The sequence below is a fragment of the Pteronotus mesoamericanus genome, unplaced genomic scaffold, assembly GCF_021234165.1.
Source record: "Pteronotus mesoamericanus isolate MK-2021 breed Mesoamerican mustached bat unplaced genomic scaffold, CSHL_Meso_final contig_246, whole genome shotgun sequence".
NCBI lineage: Eukaryota > Metazoa > Chordata > Mammalia > Chiroptera > Mormoopidae > Pteronotus > Pteronotus mesoamericanus.
Window position 1 is genome coordinate 3,183,835 of NW_026555104.1, and position 20,903 is coordinate 3,204,737.

At 39.6% G+C, this 20,903-nt stretch overlaps 1 protein-coding gene and 1 pseudogene across 6 annotated transcripts in view; one reads left to right on the forward strand and one right to left on the reverse strand.

Moving 5' to 3' along the window:
• Positions 1 to 802: 802 nt before the first annotated feature.
• Positions 803 to 20,903, reverse strand: part of ABCA8 (ATP binding cassette subfamily A member 8) — a 77,255-nt gene continuing 57,154 nt past the window's right edge. For 4 of the 6 annotated variants that reach the window (XM_054573093.1, XM_054573096.1, XM_054573095.1 and 1 more), the window contains 16 exons: positions 19,672 to 19,845; positions 19,398 to 19,511; positions 17,632 to 17,751; positions 16,754 to 16,819; positions 16,218 to 16,309; positions 15,045 to 15,165; positions 13,844 to 13,961; positions 13,113 to 13,204; positions 11,073 to 11,233; positions 10,507 to 10,582; positions 10,336 to 10,430; positions 5,385 to 5,504; positions 5,032 to 5,172; positions 3,344 to 3,423; positions 1,969 to 2,024; positions 804 to 1,841 (listed from right to left, as the gene is read on the reverse strand). In XM_054573093.1, coding sequence (XP_054429068.1) covers positions 1,743 to 1,841; positions 1,969 to 2,024; positions 3,344 to 3,423; positions 5,032 to 5,172; positions 5,385 to 5,504; positions 10,336 to 10,430; positions 10,507 to 10,582; positions 11,073 to 11,233; positions 13,113 to 13,204; positions 13,844 to 13,961; positions 15,045 to 15,165; positions 16,218 to 16,309; positions 16,754 to 16,819; positions 17,632 to 17,751; positions 19,398 to 19,511; positions 19,672 to 19,845 — 1,725 coding nt within the window. In that variant the 3' untranslated portion in view covers positions 804 to 1,742. Of the gene's footprint in view, positions 1,842 to 1,968; positions 2,025 to 3,343; positions 3,424 to 5,031; positions 5,173 to 5,384; positions 5,505 to 10,335; positions 10,431 to 10,506; positions 10,583 to 11,072; positions 11,234 to 13,112; positions 13,205 to 13,843; positions 13,962 to 15,044; positions 15,166 to 16,217; positions 16,310 to 16,753; positions 16,820 to 17,631; positions 17,752 to 19,397; positions 19,512 to 19,671; positions 19,846 to 20,903 lie in introns of all 6 variants that reach the window. The other 2 variants (XM_054573097.1, XM_054573098.1) reach the window with 1 other exon arrangement.
• Positions 5,978 to 6,612, forward strand: LOC129070242 (mitochondrial import inner membrane translocase subunit TIM14-like; annotated as a pseudogene).

The following is a 20,903-nucleotide window of genomic DNA, read 5'->3' on the forward strand; positions in this document are numbered from 1 at the left end:
TCCATAGGCTGAATAAAAAGCCACTTGAGAGCTAAAGCTCTGCTTGTTCCAGGATATCCCTCCCATTAACCTGCCAAATAGCTTACAAAAAAAAAAAAAAAAAAAAAGAGAGAGGTACTTTGTGTTATTTCTTTGGGTTACAATGCAAAGTCCTCTGTTAAAATGTCTGTCCAGTGTACTATTTACAGATACCTTCTCTGGCCATGGGGGAATGAGGTGAAAATGTGTACATTTTGATGTGTCCTTGAGAAACGAGGGGATAGGAAAAAAAAAGGGGGCTGGCCAGAGTGTGACAAAACCTCTGAGAGCCCCTGAGCACTTCTAAGAGCCAGGCAGCAGTACAGGGCTCTTACTACCTATGTTACTTTCGGCTGTCAGGGTACCTGTCTGCTGTGGGTGCTGAGCTCTCCCTTTTACAGATGAAGAAACAAGGTCTACACAGAGAGTAAATTGGAGATCCAGGATTGAATTTAGGACATGCACTAAATCACTTGGCCACACAGCCACATTCTCTGAAGGTAGGGACTGAGTTTGATTCTTTTTTTCTTCCCAGCACAAGATGAATAAACCAACCTCCCAAGAGCCTAGGCAGTTGGTCAGGGAAGAGGTGCCCTCCAGAGCAGAATTTCCTGGGATGGTAAGGGAAGAAAGGATATTCAAAGAAAGCACTGAACGCTCAGAGAGGCATCTCCACCCCTCAGAAAATCTTGCATTTTATGCACGGTAAGCTCAGCCCGTAGTTTCAGGTGGTTTTTCTAGGAAACATTTCTGATTGCCACCCCTTTTTACTTCCTTAATGATGGTGTGGTGTTTTCTTCCTGTAGATTTTGGTAGCACAATGATTAAAGCAGCGAACTCGCTTTTATATTAGAAACTATTTTAAGTTGAATTACAATAAACGTGTATATTGGAGGCCAATGAGTTGGGAAACAAAAGACACATGAAATTTAAAAAAAGAATTCAAAACTACATGAATGAGATTTATTTTATCTTTTCTACCATTTGGTCATTTAACCTGTTATGATAATTATCACCTTTCTGAGATGAAGTGGCAGATATCCATAAAAGATCAGTTACAATATAAGCAACTTTAGTGAAGATTTAAAAATATAATAAATACAATGAAAATAGGATTTTGTTGGTTTATAGAAAAAAGTATAACAAATTCCTCATAGCCAGTTTTTCATCTTCCAGACTATGTCTATATGATTGATAGTGTTGCCAGTGGATATGTTATCAAATATATTGATATCAGATACTATGACTGATGATGTTTTAATATTTTTAGCCATAAAAAATACCTTAAAATTTATTTCAATATGTGTGGCACTTTTTGACACACAGTCACTTAAATTATTACTAAAATATCACCTTTACAAAGTAAGGCTGAAGAGGAAATACATGGATTTCTCAGTCTAGGTTATGCTTTCAATAAAAAATTAAACAAAATTTATGTATCATATTCAGAAACTGAAGTTATCTTATGAAAGTAAATTTATTTATTCACATTAGACAGAAAAATGGGAGCAGGGTGACCTGCAGATACACAGCGGCTGTGCCCGGGGGTGGGCCCAGCCGGGCCCTCCGTCCCTCCTGGCCCGGCGCTCACGCTCCCTCACCAGCCCACCAAAGCCCTGCCCGTGTTCACCCTGTAGGTTCCAAAAATAAACATTGAGGCTGTAAAAAGAAATGTCTTAAAAAACAACCACAGGCTTGAGGAGAGACACAGGGTATTTGGGGCTTCAAGGCTCTTCCTCTGGGAGGAGCTCCTGCTTCATAGAAAGGTGAAGTTCCTCATCAAAATTCTCCAGCTCCTGCTCCTTGGAGAGCTCCAGGAACACCTGAGAGCAGATAAGGAATAGACAGAGGGAAGTCACACTGCCTCCTGTAGCTTCAAGAGAGTGAAAAGTATTACTTATTGTACATTTATATTCCATGGATGATATAAAATCACTAAAAGTGACCCACCTGCTCCAGGGTGGACTGCGAGAGGCTGTACTCCTCCAGGTCAAAGCTCTGTTTAACTGCACAAGGATGGATGTACATTAGGGGTTCATATGTTTTTATATACAGATGGCCTTAGAGGTCAGCACAGAGTACAAATAACAATTTTTAAAAACATTAAATAAAAAGGTTAAGACAATAATCGCCAATGGTTTAAATACAGCGTTCAGCTAAAAGAATACCAAGTCATTTACGTAGGTTTGAGGAAAAGGTGCTGGTGCTATGCCTGCATGTTGCACAGGTTTTGAGATCTCTATTTAAGGGAGAAAATGGTGCTGAGAAGGCTTTCTTCCCTGCAGGTGAGCCAGCATTTTCGCATGTTCCGCTCAGGAAGCAGTAGAAGACAGACACATTTTGAAAAGGGTCACATCAGAAGACTATAGAGAAAGATGCCTGTGGTTTTCTAGAGAGCAGGTAACCCTCAACCAGCTTCTTTCCATCAATGCAGCTTGAACCCACTCAGGTTGAAAACCCTTCTCCTCAACCAAAATGGACTGGGCAGGGTAGTTAGAGCCCCAGTAAGAGCCCAGTAGACTGGAAATATACCACCAACAGTACCAGGTCAGAAATATGCCAACAAAGGTACTAGACTAGTACTGGCAGCAGTGCCAGTCTGGGGAGCACTCACATGAGGGGGTGCTCTGCTCAGGGAGTGGAAAGAAGAGGTGTCCCTGCGACCACAGATGCTATCAACAGGAGTTAGAAGAGTCTTCTAGAACAAAGAGACTTGAGTCTCTTCTTCAGGAAAGGTGATAAGCACGCAAAGATACCACTGAGCAGTGGCAAGGAAAGAACACAGGGAGGGAGTGCCAGCTAGCACAGAGGAGAGCGGCAGAGCTCGTGGGCCTGGATGGCAAGCACAGCCCGAGCCTGGGGGCGGCAGATGCAGTGTGGTCAGTTTTAAAGTGCAGCAGACATAAGAAGATCATCTTAATGACCAGACAAGAGGTTAGTTTCTTAATATAGAGCCTACGGCAAAAAAATATATGCAACTCCACCTAAAATTTAATTTTAAATATGTCAGCACCAATATTCCAAAAGAAAGTATTCTCCTTAAATACACATATAACTGAGTTTTGACTTAGCTTGTACCAATGTATATACAAAAAGACAGGCAAAAACCCCAGAAAGAAGTCACTCCCATTACCCTGACCCTACAAACACACACAATTCCTCCACTTCCTTGATATTGTGCTCCTAAAGTTTTAACTTTTAGGAGATTTTAACTTTTGAATTTAACACATTATGTTACATTTAGTGTTTGTCATGAAGATGGATTATTTTTATGATATGAAATTATCTGCTTTCAGGCTCTCATTTCAAGGTGTATCAGTCTTACCCTTTTCTAATTTGAAGAAAGCTTGGGCTAAAGGTCGCACGTCTTCCACCAACAGCTTATAGACCATCAGAGATGAGTACCTGGGAGAGGAGGGGAGACAGGATGATACTACCTTTGACGGATGGAAACGGACTCAGACATCTCAGAGAGATGCCTTTATTTCTCTAAGTGTGGTTTGGTGCAAGTGAAATGCATAGGCTGAATCCACAGTACTAAAAAAGAGGCATTTCACAAAGAAAAACGGGGATGGGAGCCAGACTCAGACAGTTTTGTGCTCTTGGGCTCTTGTATGGAGATGAGCAGGGATGGTACAAATTGCCAAAGTCACCTTCCACCTGACTTTCTAAGCTCAACACTTACTCCTTGGCTTCATCCTCCAACCAGGCCCTGATCCCAGGTAGTTTCTTAAAGTTCCCCAACTTGGGCAGAAATCTAAGTTTATTCTCCAGGGAATTCATACCTCTCCTACCCCCCAACCTCCTACTCAAACTGCTTTCCTAATGCAGGATAACATAATCGAGTCTCTGATTAGGAGACTGGAAATCTCTAGGAGTTCATGCCCCAAAGAATGTCCAACAACCACTTTAAAATAATTTGTTTATCAGATAAATTTGTCTTACACCACTTGAAAATCAGGAAGATTTAGACATCATTTCATAAGATACTATTTCATATATTTATGGAGCAATCATTCTTATCCATTTTGCTCATTCCCTGTACTTCTGTGACATATTTCTAGTTAGTCTGGGGCTGCATGTTGAGTTACAGCATTGCTTTTATATTTATAGGCCACTGTAGAAATATATTTTCAGACCTTGTCGTTATGACTTATTTCTCTTTACTGTTTTCTCCCCAACTCCTAAATTACCTGTCTTCTTTGTAGGTGTTAAAAATGACCCTAGAGTTACTCTTTTGTTTTTTTTTAGGGTACTACTTTTGTGAGGGTTGTTTCATTATCAGACTTTATATAAAATTGGAAATATTAATATATTTGAAATAATCAGTTTTACATCCCAGTTCTCTCACTTATAAGCTGTCATGTGATCTAACCTATCTACCAATTCCCTATTTATAAGGATAATAATTCCATTTATTAAGGTCCTTGTGAAGGTCAGACTATCACAATGCCCTTTTTAAAAAAGATTTTTAAAATTGTTATTCTATTACAGCTGTCCCAATTTTTCCCCTTTTGCCCTCCTCTGCCCACCCCACTCCCAGCTCCCAGTCAGTTCCCACACTGTCATCCATGTCCATGGGTCATACATATGTCCTTTTTAGCTAATCCCTTCCTTTTCTTTCCACCATTATCCCCCTCTCCTCTCCCCTCTGGTGACTGTCAGTCTGTTCCTGTGTACAGGCATGGAAACATGGAACAGACTGACAGTATCCTTTTGAAATCATCTAATTTTTCACTGGAATACCAGAGTCTAGTTTAGAGGGTTTTGGTAAGGATTAAATAAGATCACCCAAGACCAGGACAGTACCTAGCACACAGTAGTACCACAATACGCAACATCAGCCCTTACCTCAGCTCTTCTTTGGTTTACTTTCTGCAGTATCGAACACATCATTTCTTTCTTTTAGGTTTCCTTTTGGGCCAAATGTGGACTCGAAGGACTACAAATTAATGAGCCTGACATGGAAAACTTAACTTTTGATACTAGATCAAAGCCAGCCACCATCTTTACCTTTCCTGCCGAGCAGCCTGGGGGAAAAGCCTCAGAATTTCCATGTGGAGGGGCTCCACCTGCGTGGGAGTCTTCACCTTCATCTGTAGCAGGTAATCTTTGCCAAATTTGCTCTTCAGATGCTGGATGGAACCGATACATCTGGAAGGAAGGAGGAAGTCATAACACAAAGAGGAAAAGAGGAAAAATGCAATGTTTGAGGTCCATAATTTGCTGCTAGCACTGTCTCAAGGCTTCACTGGTGGACCCTGGTGATGTGGTTCCAGTTATTCACAGTAGCCTCTCTGCCTACCGACAAACTCTGCCAGCTGTCCACCTGGGGGAGTCAAAGGTGGGCTTGGGCAGACACCCACCTCAGCCTTCCAGACACCATGATGGCCACGCGGTCACACACGGCCTCAGCCTCCGCCATGTAATGGGTAGTCAGGAGAACGCCTGTCTCCATGTTTTTAGAGGTAGCCCGGATTGCCTGCCTAAATTGCCAAGAGAATATTTGCAATTAAGGATGTCATTGAATTAATCAGAGAAGAGACTTTTCAACGGGCTTGAATGTAAATAGTTAGCAAAAAGAGATTAAGCAAGGGCAGGTGGGAGGAGGAAGGGCAAGCCAGGTGAGAGCTATTACACTGTAGGCAGGCATTAGAAGAGGGAGTTCACCGAACACAACATTTATCATGAGGCTGTGTTGAAGGAGAAGTGCTGAGCAAGAGACTGGTTATGAAGAGGCTGTGTGAGGGGGGGCAGAGTTGTCATAACCTGGTAGGGAAAAAAAAGCACAGGGAACATACATGACAACAAGAGCCCTCCTTCTGCCCCCTCCTTCACTTGCTAATGAGAATTACCATTCTCAGGAGAACTATGGGACACGGTGTGATTGTGTCATAATGTGTCACAGAGAAGCACCAGAGCTGCCTAAAAGATTAATCGAGCAATTCCAATACTCAGACTGAGTATGCTTGAGGCCTGACAATGATTATTTTTCCTTTAATGAGAAATGGTTAGGAAGTATTATCAGGATAAGACTTTTTCTTGTTTGGCAAAGTATTGGTTATATAATGATACTGAGGGTTTTATTAAGAAATGGTTTAAGGGAGTGGTGGCCACCTTGCTTCCTGGTAGAGCTGAGGTGTGGCAGCTGCAGCCTCTAGGACATGGTGACCTGAACTCTCAGGGGAGGCAAGAGAACTGAGTGGAGCCATGGCCAGTGAAGGGTGAGCAGTTGGACTGACCACAGCTGCTGCAGAATTTGCAGGCTGTTATGTTTTGCAAGCCATGAGGCACATGGACTCTCAAGCCAATGAAGTTTTTCCAAAGTCTACCAACATCTGCTTTCAGGGGTGGCTATTACAGAGGTGGGTCTGAACCCAAAATGACAAAACGGGAAGCAGCATTAATACTAGGTCTAAGTTCTACTGTCAATAAAAGAAAAATAAGAGATGCTCATAGATGAATTATGCTTTTAAATCTGCCAGACAAGGGAAGGTCACGTTATATAGAAGCCAAAATCAATGAAGCTCAAGATTTACTAAAAGGTCAAGCTAAAAAGTGAGGTAAACATGAAAAATTTTAAATTCTTATTAGTTATGTATATGAACACTAGCTTTTTATAATAAAATGTTTCAAAGTTACAAATGTTAAAGATGATTTTGCAGAAACTAAGTTAAAGCCTTGGTATAAACTCCCTGTTTAAATTTGAGGATTTTAAATCAGACTATGGAATATTTGAAGATTAGGAGAATCAAGATGGCAGAGGAGTGAGTGGAAGTCACAGCGACCTCCTCCCAGGAAAAACCTGGAATAACAGCTAAACTGTGGAGAAATCACCTGGAACAAACAACTGAACAATAGTGAGAAAGGAGCCTTGTAACCTCAGAGACAGAAGAATCAGCTTTAGCGCAATCTAATTAGTAAAGAGTACGGTACAGACTCAAGAAGGCGGGCGGGGTGCCCACGGGCAGCAGCACCAGAAGGATATTGAAACGGCCAGTTGGATCCCCCTGAGAAGAGCAGGGTCTAAACCAAAAGCAGGGATCTCTAGCCTACAGCACCAGAGCCCAAAAAGTACACAGAAAACAGCCAGCTGCAAAAAGCGGCAGGGTTGCTCTCTGCCAGAGACAGGTAGCTGGAGACGCAAAGAGCCTTCTAAAGGGCCAACGCAAAATTTTTATTTGCAGCCACTTACCCTGGTCTCCGGCAAAGGTAGGGGCAGAGTGGGCTAGAGATGCCAGAGGAGAGACTGCGGAAGGAGGCTTTGGGGAGAGAACTGAGAGAGTAGCCAGCCGGATCTCAGTGCTGACTCATCCCCGATATGGAAGCAGCCATCTTGCTCAGGCAAAGACCACTCCCCCTGAGCGGCACCAACGTCAGAGGACCCAATGGCCCTGCCCCCAGGAGGGATTCCACCTCACCCTGTGGTGTCTAAGCTGCCGGTTGAGTGTAGAGTTACTAGATTAACAACTGAAGGAGACAGCCACAGAGAGTAGATTCCTGGAAGTTTCGAACAGACTGCCTAAGGTCAGAGAGGGACGACATTCTGACATCCTCTGAAGCAGATCCAAAAAGCAAAAACAGCATATCTTAGAAGTTCATACCACAAAGTAGGGAAGTTAAGACAGATCAACTTAAGAGCAGAAGCAAAAAATAAGAGTCTCACAAATAATGGGAAGACAAAGAAATATCCCCTACTCGAAGGGAAAGGAGGAATCCCCAGAAAGAGAAATAAATGATATAGAGGCTAGTAAACTATCAGATATTGAGTTCCAAATAGTTCTAAGGAAGTTCAAGGAGCTCAGTGAGCTCAGAGAGAATTACAAAAAACTACAGGGAAACTATGAGGAACTTACTGCAAAGTATATCAGCATGAAAAAGGACATAGAAACTATCAATAACACACAAGAGGAAATGAAGAATACAATTTCTGAGTTGAAGAACACAGTAGAAGGAATCAAAAGCAGGCTAGATGAGCTGAGGACAGAATCAGTGAGCTGGAGGACAAGGAAGAAAAAAGCTCCCAAAAAGGGCAAGAAGATGAAAAAAAGACTCAGAAACAATGAAGAGGCATTTAGGGAAATGTAGGACAACCTGAAACTTAATAATATCCATATAACAGGGATACCAGGAGGGCAAAGATGATGAGGAAGTGATAGAGAACCTGTTTGAAAAAGTAATGATGGAAAACTTCCCTAATTGTAAGAGAGAAAAAGCAACACAAGCCCAGGAAGCACAGAGGGTCCCATTCAAGAGGAACCCAATGAGGCCCACTCCAAGACACATCATCATTAAAATGGCAAATAGCAAAGACAAACAGAGAATCCTAAAGGAAGCAAGAGAGAAAGAGGTAGTGACACATAAGGAAGCCCCAATATGGCTAGCAGCTGACTTGTCAACAAAAACACTGCAAGCCAGAAGGGAATGGCAAGAAATATTCTAAGTCATGAAAAGCTAAGGCCTGCAACCAAGACTGCTCTACCCAGCAAGGCTCTCAATTAAAATGGAAGGTGAAATAAGGAGTTTCCCAGACGAAAGAAGGCTAAAAGAATACACCTCCACCAAACCAGCACTGCAAAATATGCCAAAGGGACTGCTTTAACAAGATGAAGAAAAAGAGTCTATGGATACCATACTTCCTTTCACAGTCACCAATACTTGATATAACCAATATTTTTTAACACTTGATCTAATTGTGACAATGATGTGTTATTTAATTGTTCCTTTATTATTTGTTGAAACTAAATCCATTTTTGTATATTTCTTGCCTATTTCTATTATTTTTAAAAAGCTTTAAATTACTTTTTGGCATTCTTTATCCATTTTTTGACTAAATGTTTGTAGAATTTTTTTCCCTAAAAAAACGCCAAAACTTTAACCCTTTTTTAGATGTGTTGCAAATACTTTCCTATTCTATTACTTGTCCTTTAACTTTTTTATATGTTTATTACTATACAGTCTTAAATGTTTAATATAGTCATATTGTCAATATTTTACTTTATAGTTTCTGGGTTTGAATATTTTACTTCAGGGTAAGAAAAATATAATTTTGTATTTTCTCCTAGAACTCCTTAGATTCTACATGTTGATTTTTAACTCACCTGAATATTTCTTGTATAATGTGTGAAATAGGGCTCTATATTTGTTTTATTTCAAGTAATAATGGTCCATGTGCCTTATTTGTTGAATAAGCCTTATTTTACCCATTGATTGAAATATCAACTTAATTATATATTACATTTGACAGATATATACATTTGTGTTTAGAAGGCTCATTATATTTCACTGATCTACTTGATTTTTTCTGTGCTGCTCTCATGTTAGTTTAATTGCTGAGATTTTATTTTTTTTTATATTTTATAATTAACTTTGACATTTTAAAAATAAATAAAATCAATCTGCATTTAAGAAAGAAAGAAAAAGAGAAAGAGAGAGATGGAACTCCTACCGTTTGTGACAACATGGATGGAAGTGGAGAATATTATGCTAAGTGAAATAAGCCAGTTGATGGAAGACAAATACCATATGATCTCACCTATAAGTGGACTTTATTCAACAGAATAAACTAACGAACAAAATAAACCACAGACATGGAAACATGGAGCAGACTGAAAGTGACCAGAGGGAATGGGGAAAGAGGTCAATGGTGGAAAGAACAGGAAGGGATTAGACAAAGAATATGTATTAATGACCCATGGACATGGGCAACAGAGTGGGAATTGACTAGGAGCGGGGGGTGGGGGTGGGATGGGTGGAGGAAGGTAAAGGGGGGAAAATAGAGACAACTGTAATAGAATAAACATGATTTATAAATTTGAAAAAAGAATATTTGGCGATTAATGTTTAATAATATGGATAAATACCTACTATTGGATAGAAATATTGTTCATTATTCAGTTAGCAAGTACTTTGGTACTTACTTCAAGGCAAACAGAACATGAAAGTCTCTGTTTCAAGGAACCCCAATCTAACGGGAGACTGATGAACTAACTGGTAATTAAAATACAATGTGATAAATATTATGATGGAATCAGCACAGGTTATTAGAGTAGATTCATCTCACTGGGAAGAAAGGCTGCAAGGTACAGAGAGCTGACTCAGCTACTTGGAACTATGAATTTAAAAGTGAATGTAGCCACAAATTTGACCTAAGAAATGGATGTAAGAAGTATGTATCATCGACAAAATTTAGATTCCATACATTAAGAACTCAATAGTAAAGAAAACAGTTTAAGGGACAATTGTTACAGTAGTAGAACAATCCACAGATTTCCTGCACGGCGTGCACGCTGACCCGGACCGGGTAGGCCTCCTCACCACATCTGCTGCTGCCCCTCGGGGTCCATGCCCGTGGTCGGCTCGTCCAGCAGCACCACCGACGGGTTTCCCAGCATGCTCAGCGCGAAGCACAGCTGGAACGAGAGGAGCCACGCGTCTGGCACCGGTCATCGGTGGGCTGCACAGAGCATCACCGAGCTCCGCCCCTACCTTTCTCTTGATCCCCTCGGATAAGGTCCTCACGGGCTGCTTCTGCTGGTCCTGCAGCTTGAGCGCATCCACCAACCTGCACGAGACACAGCGGAGTCTTAGGGCCTTCCTCACGATGGGGCAACTCGGTGGGGGAACGGGGCCACGCAGGACCAGCATGCGGAGCAGAGCTCAGAAATGTGGTTTTGAAAGTAGACACTGGGCTATGTTTAAAATGACTGATTTGATCCACCCCACCCCCAAAATTAGTTTTTCCTTTCAAAAAGGAGTTTAAGCACATTTCATGATTTCCAAATAGCTGTCCTATGATAGCTTATACTTAAATTTTAGTATTTTTGATCAATTTACCAATGAATACATTTTCAATATTTAATACGGGAAAATAAAATAACACTTTGGAATTGGGGAACCCAGATTTTAATTGCAAATCTACCCAATGTGGTTTGGGTCAGTGTTGACAGTCTCTTGCAAGGTCCTGAGTTTCCCGGAAGGTTGTCACTCCTAACTATCTCCCTGGACCCCTCAGGTGGAGAACAGGTGCACCACCCCCCTACTCCCCCAGGTACCGTGTGATGACGACAGTGGCGTCTGCTTTCCTGAGCCCTTTCACCGCAGCGAACACCTCTAGGTGTTGCCTCACGGTCAGGTTGGGCCACAGCGCGTTCTCCTGAGGACAGTACCCCGGGAACTTGGGGGCCTCGTCTCCGCTGCTGCCTTTTAGTAGCACCTGCGGAGAAGGGCTCATTGTTAGACTTTGGCCTGCATTGCTCCTCTGAGTATCCATGACACCTCTCTCCTTACAAACCCCCAAAAACTAGAGAAACCCTCAGACTTCACTTTCAGTCATCCGCCGCCATTTTGCATTGGAGGAAGGCTGTCAGTGTGTAAGTACCTGGAAACAAACGTGTGCACACCTAATCTAAGCTGAAAGTCAAATATCTCCCAACTGTGGTGTCTTGCCATCATGGCCAACTGTTCACATCCAAATTTTAAGTCACACTCGGGAAAAAGTGCTTTTAATTACTCACTATTGAGCTTCACTCACTGCCTAGGTAACAACTCCTGTGCTACCTGCTTTGGGTGCAGTGAGCAATGGAAAGGCCAGGGTCCCAATTACTTGGAGTTTTCCTTCTACTGAGCGGAGCAGGCAGTAAACAAGTAGAGAAATGAGTAAACAGCATACTGACAGATTGTGTCTGGTGCAGTGATGGAAATATTCAGGAGGCCAGTGTGGAGAATAACAGCGGAAGTGACTTTAGGGAGGGCGATTAGAGAAAGCCTGTCTGCTGAGAGGCCATTTCAGCAGAAGGGTGGCAGGGCACCTGCCGTGGAGAGGGCCAGGGATTTGGGGTGGAACAAAGCCCTGCGGAGGGACGATGCTCCATGTGTTCTTAGACCCTAGGCAAAGGAAGGGGACCTGGAGCAGAGTGGTCTAGGGGAGAAAAGAAAAACATGACTATGGGCACTTGGAGATCAGCTCCTGATCAGAAGGAGAGGCTTCCGTCCAGCCATAGTGCCTAAAGATCACACTGGCTGACCTGATTAAAGCTGATTTCATGACACCCAGATAGCTGTTGGCTTTATAATCAAAATCTCACTTAACTTTTAAAAATCTTTCATTCCAATACATCAATGAATGCTTATCTCTTTTTGGTCTCTGCTTAAGGAGGAATAAAACATTGATTTAGGGTCCACGTGGTGATTGAATTGGAAGGTGGTGTCAACTGAACTAAGGAGACCAGTTAGGGTCAGCTGAGCCACCAACATCATTGAGAGGCCCCCTTCAGGAACACCTGCTCTCATCTTGGCTTCAGAGTGACTGGGAATATGTTTTCTCCTTCCTCTTTAGTGGGATACTTGTCAGTCACATTCCTGGTGGTCTTTCCCCTTGTGGGCTTGACCACCAAGCCCTTTCCCATGGTCTAGTTCCACAGACCTCTGCCTTAAGATTCTGTTCTTCACTTCCTGTGGACATACAAAGGAGCTCTTAATGTTATATGTCTTCTGCGATAGAATTTTGGGAGGGGGAGTTTATAACTCATGTTGTCTCTCTCTGATAAACTGAGCTCTTTTTCTGTTTGCCTAGCCTCCTTATTCAGTAATTGCACGTACAATTCTATTGACTTCACATCCCTGCTGTTCAACTTCAAGGTATTCCTTGAAAACACTCCTCCAAGATAGTGGACCTGTACCTAAATATGTGTTCCAGTAACTAAAAACTTTTTGAAAGACAATGAACATGATTGCTTAATAAAGTTTATAAAAAGGATTTTTATTCATATTGGGAGGACAGTGCTCATCGAAAGTGCAAATCCATGGGTTTTATAGTACCATAAATAGAATCTGTATGAATTCTGATATTGATTTCTGATATTGATTGATATTGAAATCTCACTAAAAGCCTTTGAAATCATGAATAATTATCCCTTTCCAGTGATTAATTTTCATGCGTATTAATGTGATAATTTGTGATGTATTATTCGGCCACATTAATTACTTCATTCGTCTAATGAGTAAATGAGATTTTGCTGTGTATACTGTTTTAACATCTTATAAACTTATTCTGAGTACCACTAGGTAACATATTCGCCACAAAATTCACCTACCTGTCCAGCAGTTGGTTTTGTGTCTCCAGTTATCATCTTAATGGATGTACTTTTACCAGCTCCATTGTGTCCTAGTAATCCTAAAACCTCACCTGAAAAAAAAATGGTTATACTTAATACAAATTGATTTTAATAGTAAAACTAAGAATAAAACACAGTCTGAAGTTTCACTATGTGACAAGTGTTCTATGTGTTTTATATATAGTATTTCATTTGATTGTCACAAACCCCCTGAGAGGTAGTTACCATAATCCTTTCTTTCATATTTGGGGATGTAAGTTCATAGGGATGAGGTTAGTTGCCCAAAGTCACACTGATGGGAAGTGACAATACCACTCTCGGGAGCGAGGTGTGTCAGATTCTGTCTCCTGTGATCCCAAGAACTGTGCAATAATATCGCAGTAAGATATCTAACATCTGCTGGCACATCCCATTCGTTTTCTTGTGAAAAATAATGGACATTAGGCAATCTATTGTGTTCATTAAATAGAAATGCCATGGTTTCAATGGCTCATTTCCTCAGAGTGCTTATGGTTTCCACATAGATGTGACTAAGCCCCTATCCACAGGTAATTAATTTCTTTAGAAATGAGCCATGTAAAAGGAGATGTCAGGGCCACCTGCTGATGGTTCTCTGTGTGAACCAAGAGGTGGTGTACAGAATGATCCTCCTCAAAAAACATAAAGCTGTAAGAAGGGCCCTGGGCACACAGTGGAAGAGCATGCCCAACCTTTTCTAACACAGAAAGAGATATTTCTTGTGGCGATTTTCCTCTTCCTCTTAGAAAGGCAGCGTTTCTTCTTCCCTACGTACTCCTTGCGTAGACAGCTGGCAATAATGACTGGTTTCTGTAAATGACAAGGAAATCATGTCAGAACTTAAAACATGGCCCATTGACCTGGAGAAAGCTCCATCCTCCCACTGGGTAGGCCCCTCCCTGTACAAGCCATGCATCAAAGAAGACTTTCTACGCGGTGACACATTTATTGGCTATCCTCTTGTCTTAGCATTTCTTTTTGGAGAGAAAAGACTGTCATTTTTCTCTCCTACAAAGGCATTTACTTAGGAACAGATTAAGTGGAACCTTGGTACTCGAACTTAGTTTGTTCTGGAAAATTGTTCAAAAATCGATTTGTTGAAAAGCTGAATTTCTTTTGGTTGTTGTGTGAGATACATGTGACTCATCACATAGGTAGCAGCATGAAAGGGTTGTCAGATCAAGGGTCAAGAACCAATACCTGAAGTTTTGTTAGACCACCGCAACATTTTTTCCCTTGAACAACTTTGTTGAAAACTGAATCGTTCGAGAACCAAGACATTAGAGAAATGAGGTTTGACTGTATTTTATGCAGCCAGCCCATCTCTCAGAAGATAAGCAAAGAGATTTGGAGAAGCACCAAATCACACTCAAAGGACAAAACAACATGCTGTGGACTAGATTTTGCCCTGAGTTTTTTTGTACAGTATAGTTTTTCCAAGTAGCAGTGATTTGCATTACTTTGCTCAGTTTCTAAAATTCACAAGTTCTTTCTTGGCTTCTGTCATTTCAAATTCACTCCACTTTTGTTTTTTATCCTAAGAAAGACAAAGCAAGTTAACATGATTCTTTTTTTTTTTTTGTCCTTACCCGATGATATGTTTACTGATGAGAGAGAGAAAGAGAGAGAGAGAGATCATTAGACTCTTGTACATGCCCCAACTGGGGATCAAACCCTTAACCTTTTGCTGTATGGGATGACACTCCAACCAACTGAGCCACCCATATTTAGATGTAAAAATAATTAATACCTGCTAAAATAAAGTTATGATACTCATTTGTATGAATTAGAGAAACTCAAAATCATTTGAGAATTATAGACAAGTCACTTTAACTGACAAACATATGTATTATTTGATGAAATAACTACTTTGTATGTTTGTTTATTTTTTACCTCATCGAAGTTTGTGGAATTCAGGGCATTTGTTGTTCTCACTCTTTCCATCTGAACATCTTCATCCTCCCCTCCTGGATCTTCTGGGTTTTGGCATACATTGTTGCTTCTTTGAGAAATTCTGGGAGTCAAAACCATCCATTAATAATTGATTTTGGGTGTTCATCCTTGTGTCAAGACCACTGCATTCTCTAAATCTTATTACATTTAATGACCACTGCTTCCTACATATATTTCATTCTACTTCTTTATAGAGACATTATTTTTAGAAATATCAATAGCTAACTTAATACCTGGTATATGACAAAGAATTTTACTATAATTTAATGAAAAAATTTTTTTCTGGGCAGCCTAGCTTTGACACCAACATGTCGGCATTATTATATTTTCATAGGGAGATAAGGTCAGAATATTTGAAGTCAGGATGCATCCCCCCCAAGATGCTTTATCTCTTGTTAAGCTTGGCCATAGGTTTTTGGAATATGTGCCAGATTCACTCTTCCCCATTCTTACTCTGTCTTTCATATTTAGAATATAATCTAATTCCATTCTCCCTTCAAACTAATCTCCCATATTGATCTTAGAAGATTTCTTTAAAGTCTTCTTCTATCCTGGAAGTCTCTCATCCAGCTGTGTGATAGTTAACGATAAAACAGATGTGGTGTGGGAGACACAGAGGGAATAAGATGTTTATGGTTGTGTCCTTGAATGGTGCAGAAAAAGGCTCATGTTCTGAGTCCCATTGATAACTGAACCAGTCTATGGTCCACCAGTTGGATTTTTTTACTACTACAGGAAAAGAGCACAGTTACTGCTGTCGTTAACTTATTGATCATTCTAGTCTTCCTTTCTGGACTGACAGCATTCTTTCAATTGCTGATCTATTCAAATTAACTGATATTTAAACTGAACTAGCCACATGTAACCTTCCCTAGTCTTCCACTGCACAGTGTTGGAGAGTCCTTAATACTCAATGTTTCAGATCTTTTTGCTCCATTATTTATGATCTTTGATTAAGGTACCTAGATCTCTATATTTGTATGGGCACAAGGTTCATATCCCAGCCTATTCTAGCACTTCACATTTCTTTGTTAATGGGTTAATTTATACATGAAAAAATATTTAAAAATATTGATCACTGAAAAGAAAGAATCCAATTTGATTTTTCCCAACCGAAAGAATGGATCCTTTCTCCTTGATTTCTTTCCAAACTTCCATTCCAGACATCGAAGAATAAAAAGTAAGATGAGAAAATGAAGCAGAGGCTAGGAATAAAGAAATGCACAATTAGAAACACTGAAAGAACATCATTTCACATTACAAGTGATTTAGGAATAATTGGACTTCTGCAAAGATGTGTTTGGCAAAATCATTACCAATTTCCAATAATCTATTCATCAGATTTGTGAAACTATCAAATTCACTCTCATTGTTGTTTACAGACACATAGGAAACAAATATAATTACGCAATACCATTTCTTTAAGTCATTTCCTCTAATAGTTGTACAGTGTTCTTAAAAATTGGGATGCATAATATCTGGTTAATTGACCTTTATAAAAAAATTTACATTTTTGTACATATTTTATCTCTATGGGCTATGGGTACCCATATATCCACCTTAATAAAAAGTTACACCATATTTACAGGAATTAATATGGTTTAATCTAGTAAAATACATGATAATTTTAAAAAAGAATGTGTTCTTACAATGAGGAATACGAGAAAGGGCTCTGCACCTATTGATTCTCCATGAATTACAGAATACATAGCAAACTGCAAAAAGAAAGACAATGGTTAAACAGGAAGAGTTGAATTTTGTGAATTTTAGCCATATAAATGTGAATTGGCCCACTGAGCAGCCCTGCTGGCATGTCCCCTGATTTCACCAGGAGTATTGACTAAGTGTCCATTCCAAAATGTGTAGCAAGGGGCTGTCTTCTTTCCTCCCAAAGTCTATGAGCCCTTGTGCTTCAGTCTGAAGCAGTAGAATATAGCAGTTATTCATCATCTGCTCAGAGAATCTTGGGGGTCTGTGCTAGCCTGCCCAACACTGAGCGAGAAACAGGACTTACCTTTACCGCACACCCCCACCCCCGCACCTCCTGGAGCCCACTGTTCCTTTTAGAAGGCCTCTTTCTTTCCTTTCCCCTGGATACCTCTTTATGCACATATTGTACCTTCCTTCCATTTGCAGAGGTATGGATATCAGTCAGCTAGGAAAACAGGATTCTATTCATATTGAGAGCTTCTCTAGAATCCTGAAATCCCTAAGATTGGGGAGATCTCCTGTGCCTCCTTCTAGAACTGAACATGCTCAGAAGTCTAGGAAGCCCAGAGTATAAAGGCTGCTCTGTTTCTCACCACCTACTATCCTTCGTCCCCACCCATCAAATAGGGTCAACTCTTCAATTACAGTTCAGCTGGAGTATAATGTCCTTTCTGGGAGAAATTCTGCTGGAGTCCATGCAGTGGAAATCTTCAAATGTCATGCACATTTAACATGCTGCATAGTCCCAACCTGAAGCCAAGCCCCCCCAACTGGTTGTGAATTCCAGGACATGGGAACAGATGGTGGTGTTACTTACATGTGAATATAAGTACATACAGCCAAGTATTGCGCTTTGTGGTATTAAAAAGACGGCAACATATATTGTATTAGGTCCAAGTAAACTCAGCACAGTTATAACTGTATAGAAGATATTGGTCTAAACAAAACACAGATATGCATGTTAACCACTCTGAACTTCAATAGATGCTCCAAATTTAGATGACTCATCTTGGAGCTATTCCTAATTTCCACTCCATCCTCAAAAAACAAGCTGAAATCAGCATATCTCCACTGACATTTTCTTCTGGTGACTTAGCCACATTCCTTTGGTCTGGAGCATCATGAATGAGACATTACTGGGTAAATCTAGGATCTAATATATAGATTATCTTACTATAGGAAGGAGGAAAGGTGGGGTATACTATTTTTGGAGATAAAATTCAGAATGATAGACAAGCAATAATCATAGGTAAAAATTGAAATTGATATCTAATAGGAATCAAGCAACAATGAAAGGAGACTTTTGTTAACTATACCAGTGGAGAACTCTAAGCATTTAATTACCTGGAGTGGCTTAATAGAAGTGCTAAAATACAAAATTCAGGGATAAGAGAAACTTATAAGTACGTCTGATGCTCTCAGACTTTTTCTTCTAAACTATTGTAATCCCTTCCTAAAAGTTTCGATACTTCTAATTTCTGTCTGTTACAAACCATCGGTTTTATGGCTTCCAGAATACTTTTCCTAAAAGGGAGTCTCTGATCATATTTCTTTTCTGCACTATACACTATCCTGGCATCCCACAGTCTGTACAATAAATTCTTGAGCACATCACTTAAGTCTGGTCATGGTTCCAACCACTATGTTCACCATAACTAGGCCCATGCGCAGGCTGCAGCTTGCTTTCTATCTGTATTCATGCCAGGTTATCACCAGTAGCTAGGCCTTTCTCCTAGCCTGGACCTTCTTCCTTTTGGTTTCTGCCTTTCCATTGTTTCCTGTTTGCGTCAACATTGCTCTCCCGCTGTTGAAGTTTTACTCCTCTTCAGGGTTCACTTCCTGGAGGGAATTGCTGCTCTCATTTTCATGAATGACCCTCTCCCTCTTCTGGCTTAATAGACCTCTTTATTACTCAATTGTATGAGACTTTTAAAGATGAATGGCCTCTCAATAATCTTGGCCTTATCTCTCTGTTTCAGTAAGTGTCTGTTTACTCTTCTGTTTACCCTCTGAATGCTCTTTCAGTGTTGAAACTGTCCGTTTTTCTCCATCTTAGTTTGTGACATACTGTTAAAGGCCACCGATGGGTTTGTGGAATTAATAATTTACTTTTTGGCATCCTAAAATGACAGGAAATTAGAATAGATGCTTATAGAGGACATGTATTTTTCCTTCTAATTTAGGTAAAGTAAGTGTTGCTTTATGGAATTAATTCTTAGTCGAGATTAGAGAAGTTGTTTCTGGTTTTAACTATGCTAGTAACTGTATTTGTATAACTCCATGGAGATCTTTGGAGTTATATCTTTTTCAGTAAAAGGAAAATACAGATGGTTTCCAGGTCTCCTTGTATTAAAATATTTTATGGTTAGAAAAAAATCTGGCCACTTTTAAAAAAAGACAGGGTGGAAATAGGGAGAAAAAAAGATTTTCAAAATGCGGATTTTCAAAATGATCCATATACAATGTAAATGCAAAATATTTTAGCCTGTAATACTAATTTATCCTCCCAAGGGTGAATTTTTAAAGTATTAGCTCAGAATCTTATGCTAAATATATAAAATAACTGTCCCAAAACATACTTACAATAAAGAAGCAAAAAGACCAAATGCCACAGTTTTTTCTCCCTTTGCGAAAAATGAACGCAATTATGTATGTGAAGATGATAAGGGATGCAGCATAACCAATAGCACATGGGATCTGAAACGAATAGAAGTGTCACGTTTAGTGAGAGGGTGGTGCCATCTAGGAAAACACTTAAGATTCAAAACATTGTCATAGCACAGGATTTTAGTTATTAATGATTCCTGACGATGTATCAAGGAAAACAATTTGCATCTCTATGAATATTGTAACTTACTTGCATAATCTGATATATAATGGTAAACAGATATATTTGGAGACTTGAAATTTGGTCCATTAAATACATAAAAAGGAATAGCAGCCAGTACAGTGGAACATCAACCAATGCTTGTCCAAGCCAGTAAGCTGAAGGGAAGAGCCCAGAAATCCGTAGCTGGGACCAAACTTTGTTCTATGTAAGAGACAGCAAAAAATACAAATGGCATTTCAATTTGAGGCTTAAGAAAATGTGGATTATGTAAGAAATATTCAAACAAAACATCCATTTGTAATGATTCTGCATCATGCCTACATGTTATCTGGACCAAGGAATATAAATTGTTCCAAATGTAAATGGTCAATTTGCTGCTTTAATGAACAACATTGGTGTTCATCAGACACCTGATAGAACACATGGGAAAGAAGACGTCAGAACAATCAAGGTATCAACACTTGGGTAAACAAAGTGGGGGTTAATGACTTACAGGTCAGGGTGGGATAGTTTATCTAAGCAGCTAACTTTTTATCAGTGATGCTTTTTTGACTAAGTATGAACTGTGCTCTTGCTCTCTTTTTCCTAGTATTGCAGTTAAATATATACTTATATATATATATATATGCACTTAAATATATATAAATGTGCTTTGAATATATTATAATATATAAATTAATAAATATAATAAATATATAGATATAAAATTATACTTATATAAATATATAAATATATAATTAATAACTAAATTAAATATATATTTGCTTTATTATTTTAATCTAAGTAAATGACATATTTGGATAGTTTTGCCATAGCACACATTCATATATTTATTGCCCATACAAATATTTGTGTGTGTGTACATACAGATTCCTTCACAAATATAAATGTATGTTGTATTCCTTGCCGTTCTCTGAATAAACTACTAAGTCACATATTTTAAAAACAACTTATGCAGTGATGTGATTTTGGGCACAAATTATACTTTAAACCTAATAATTTTGAATCTATCTTTTTCTTTTAAAAATATTTATATTCATTTGTTGATGGCTGCTGATCAGCTAAATGATGCTCCTGTCTGAGAGGTAATTTGACCTAAGGATTCATAGCAAAATCTTCCCACACAGATCCACTCAGGTAGTACAACTGAAAAGGACTTGGTGATCTACTTATTATGTGGGTGAAGCTCCAAGAGAAATGAAGGATGGTTTCAGATTACTGACAAGATAACTGATGCGTAGTGCTGACATTTATGGAGA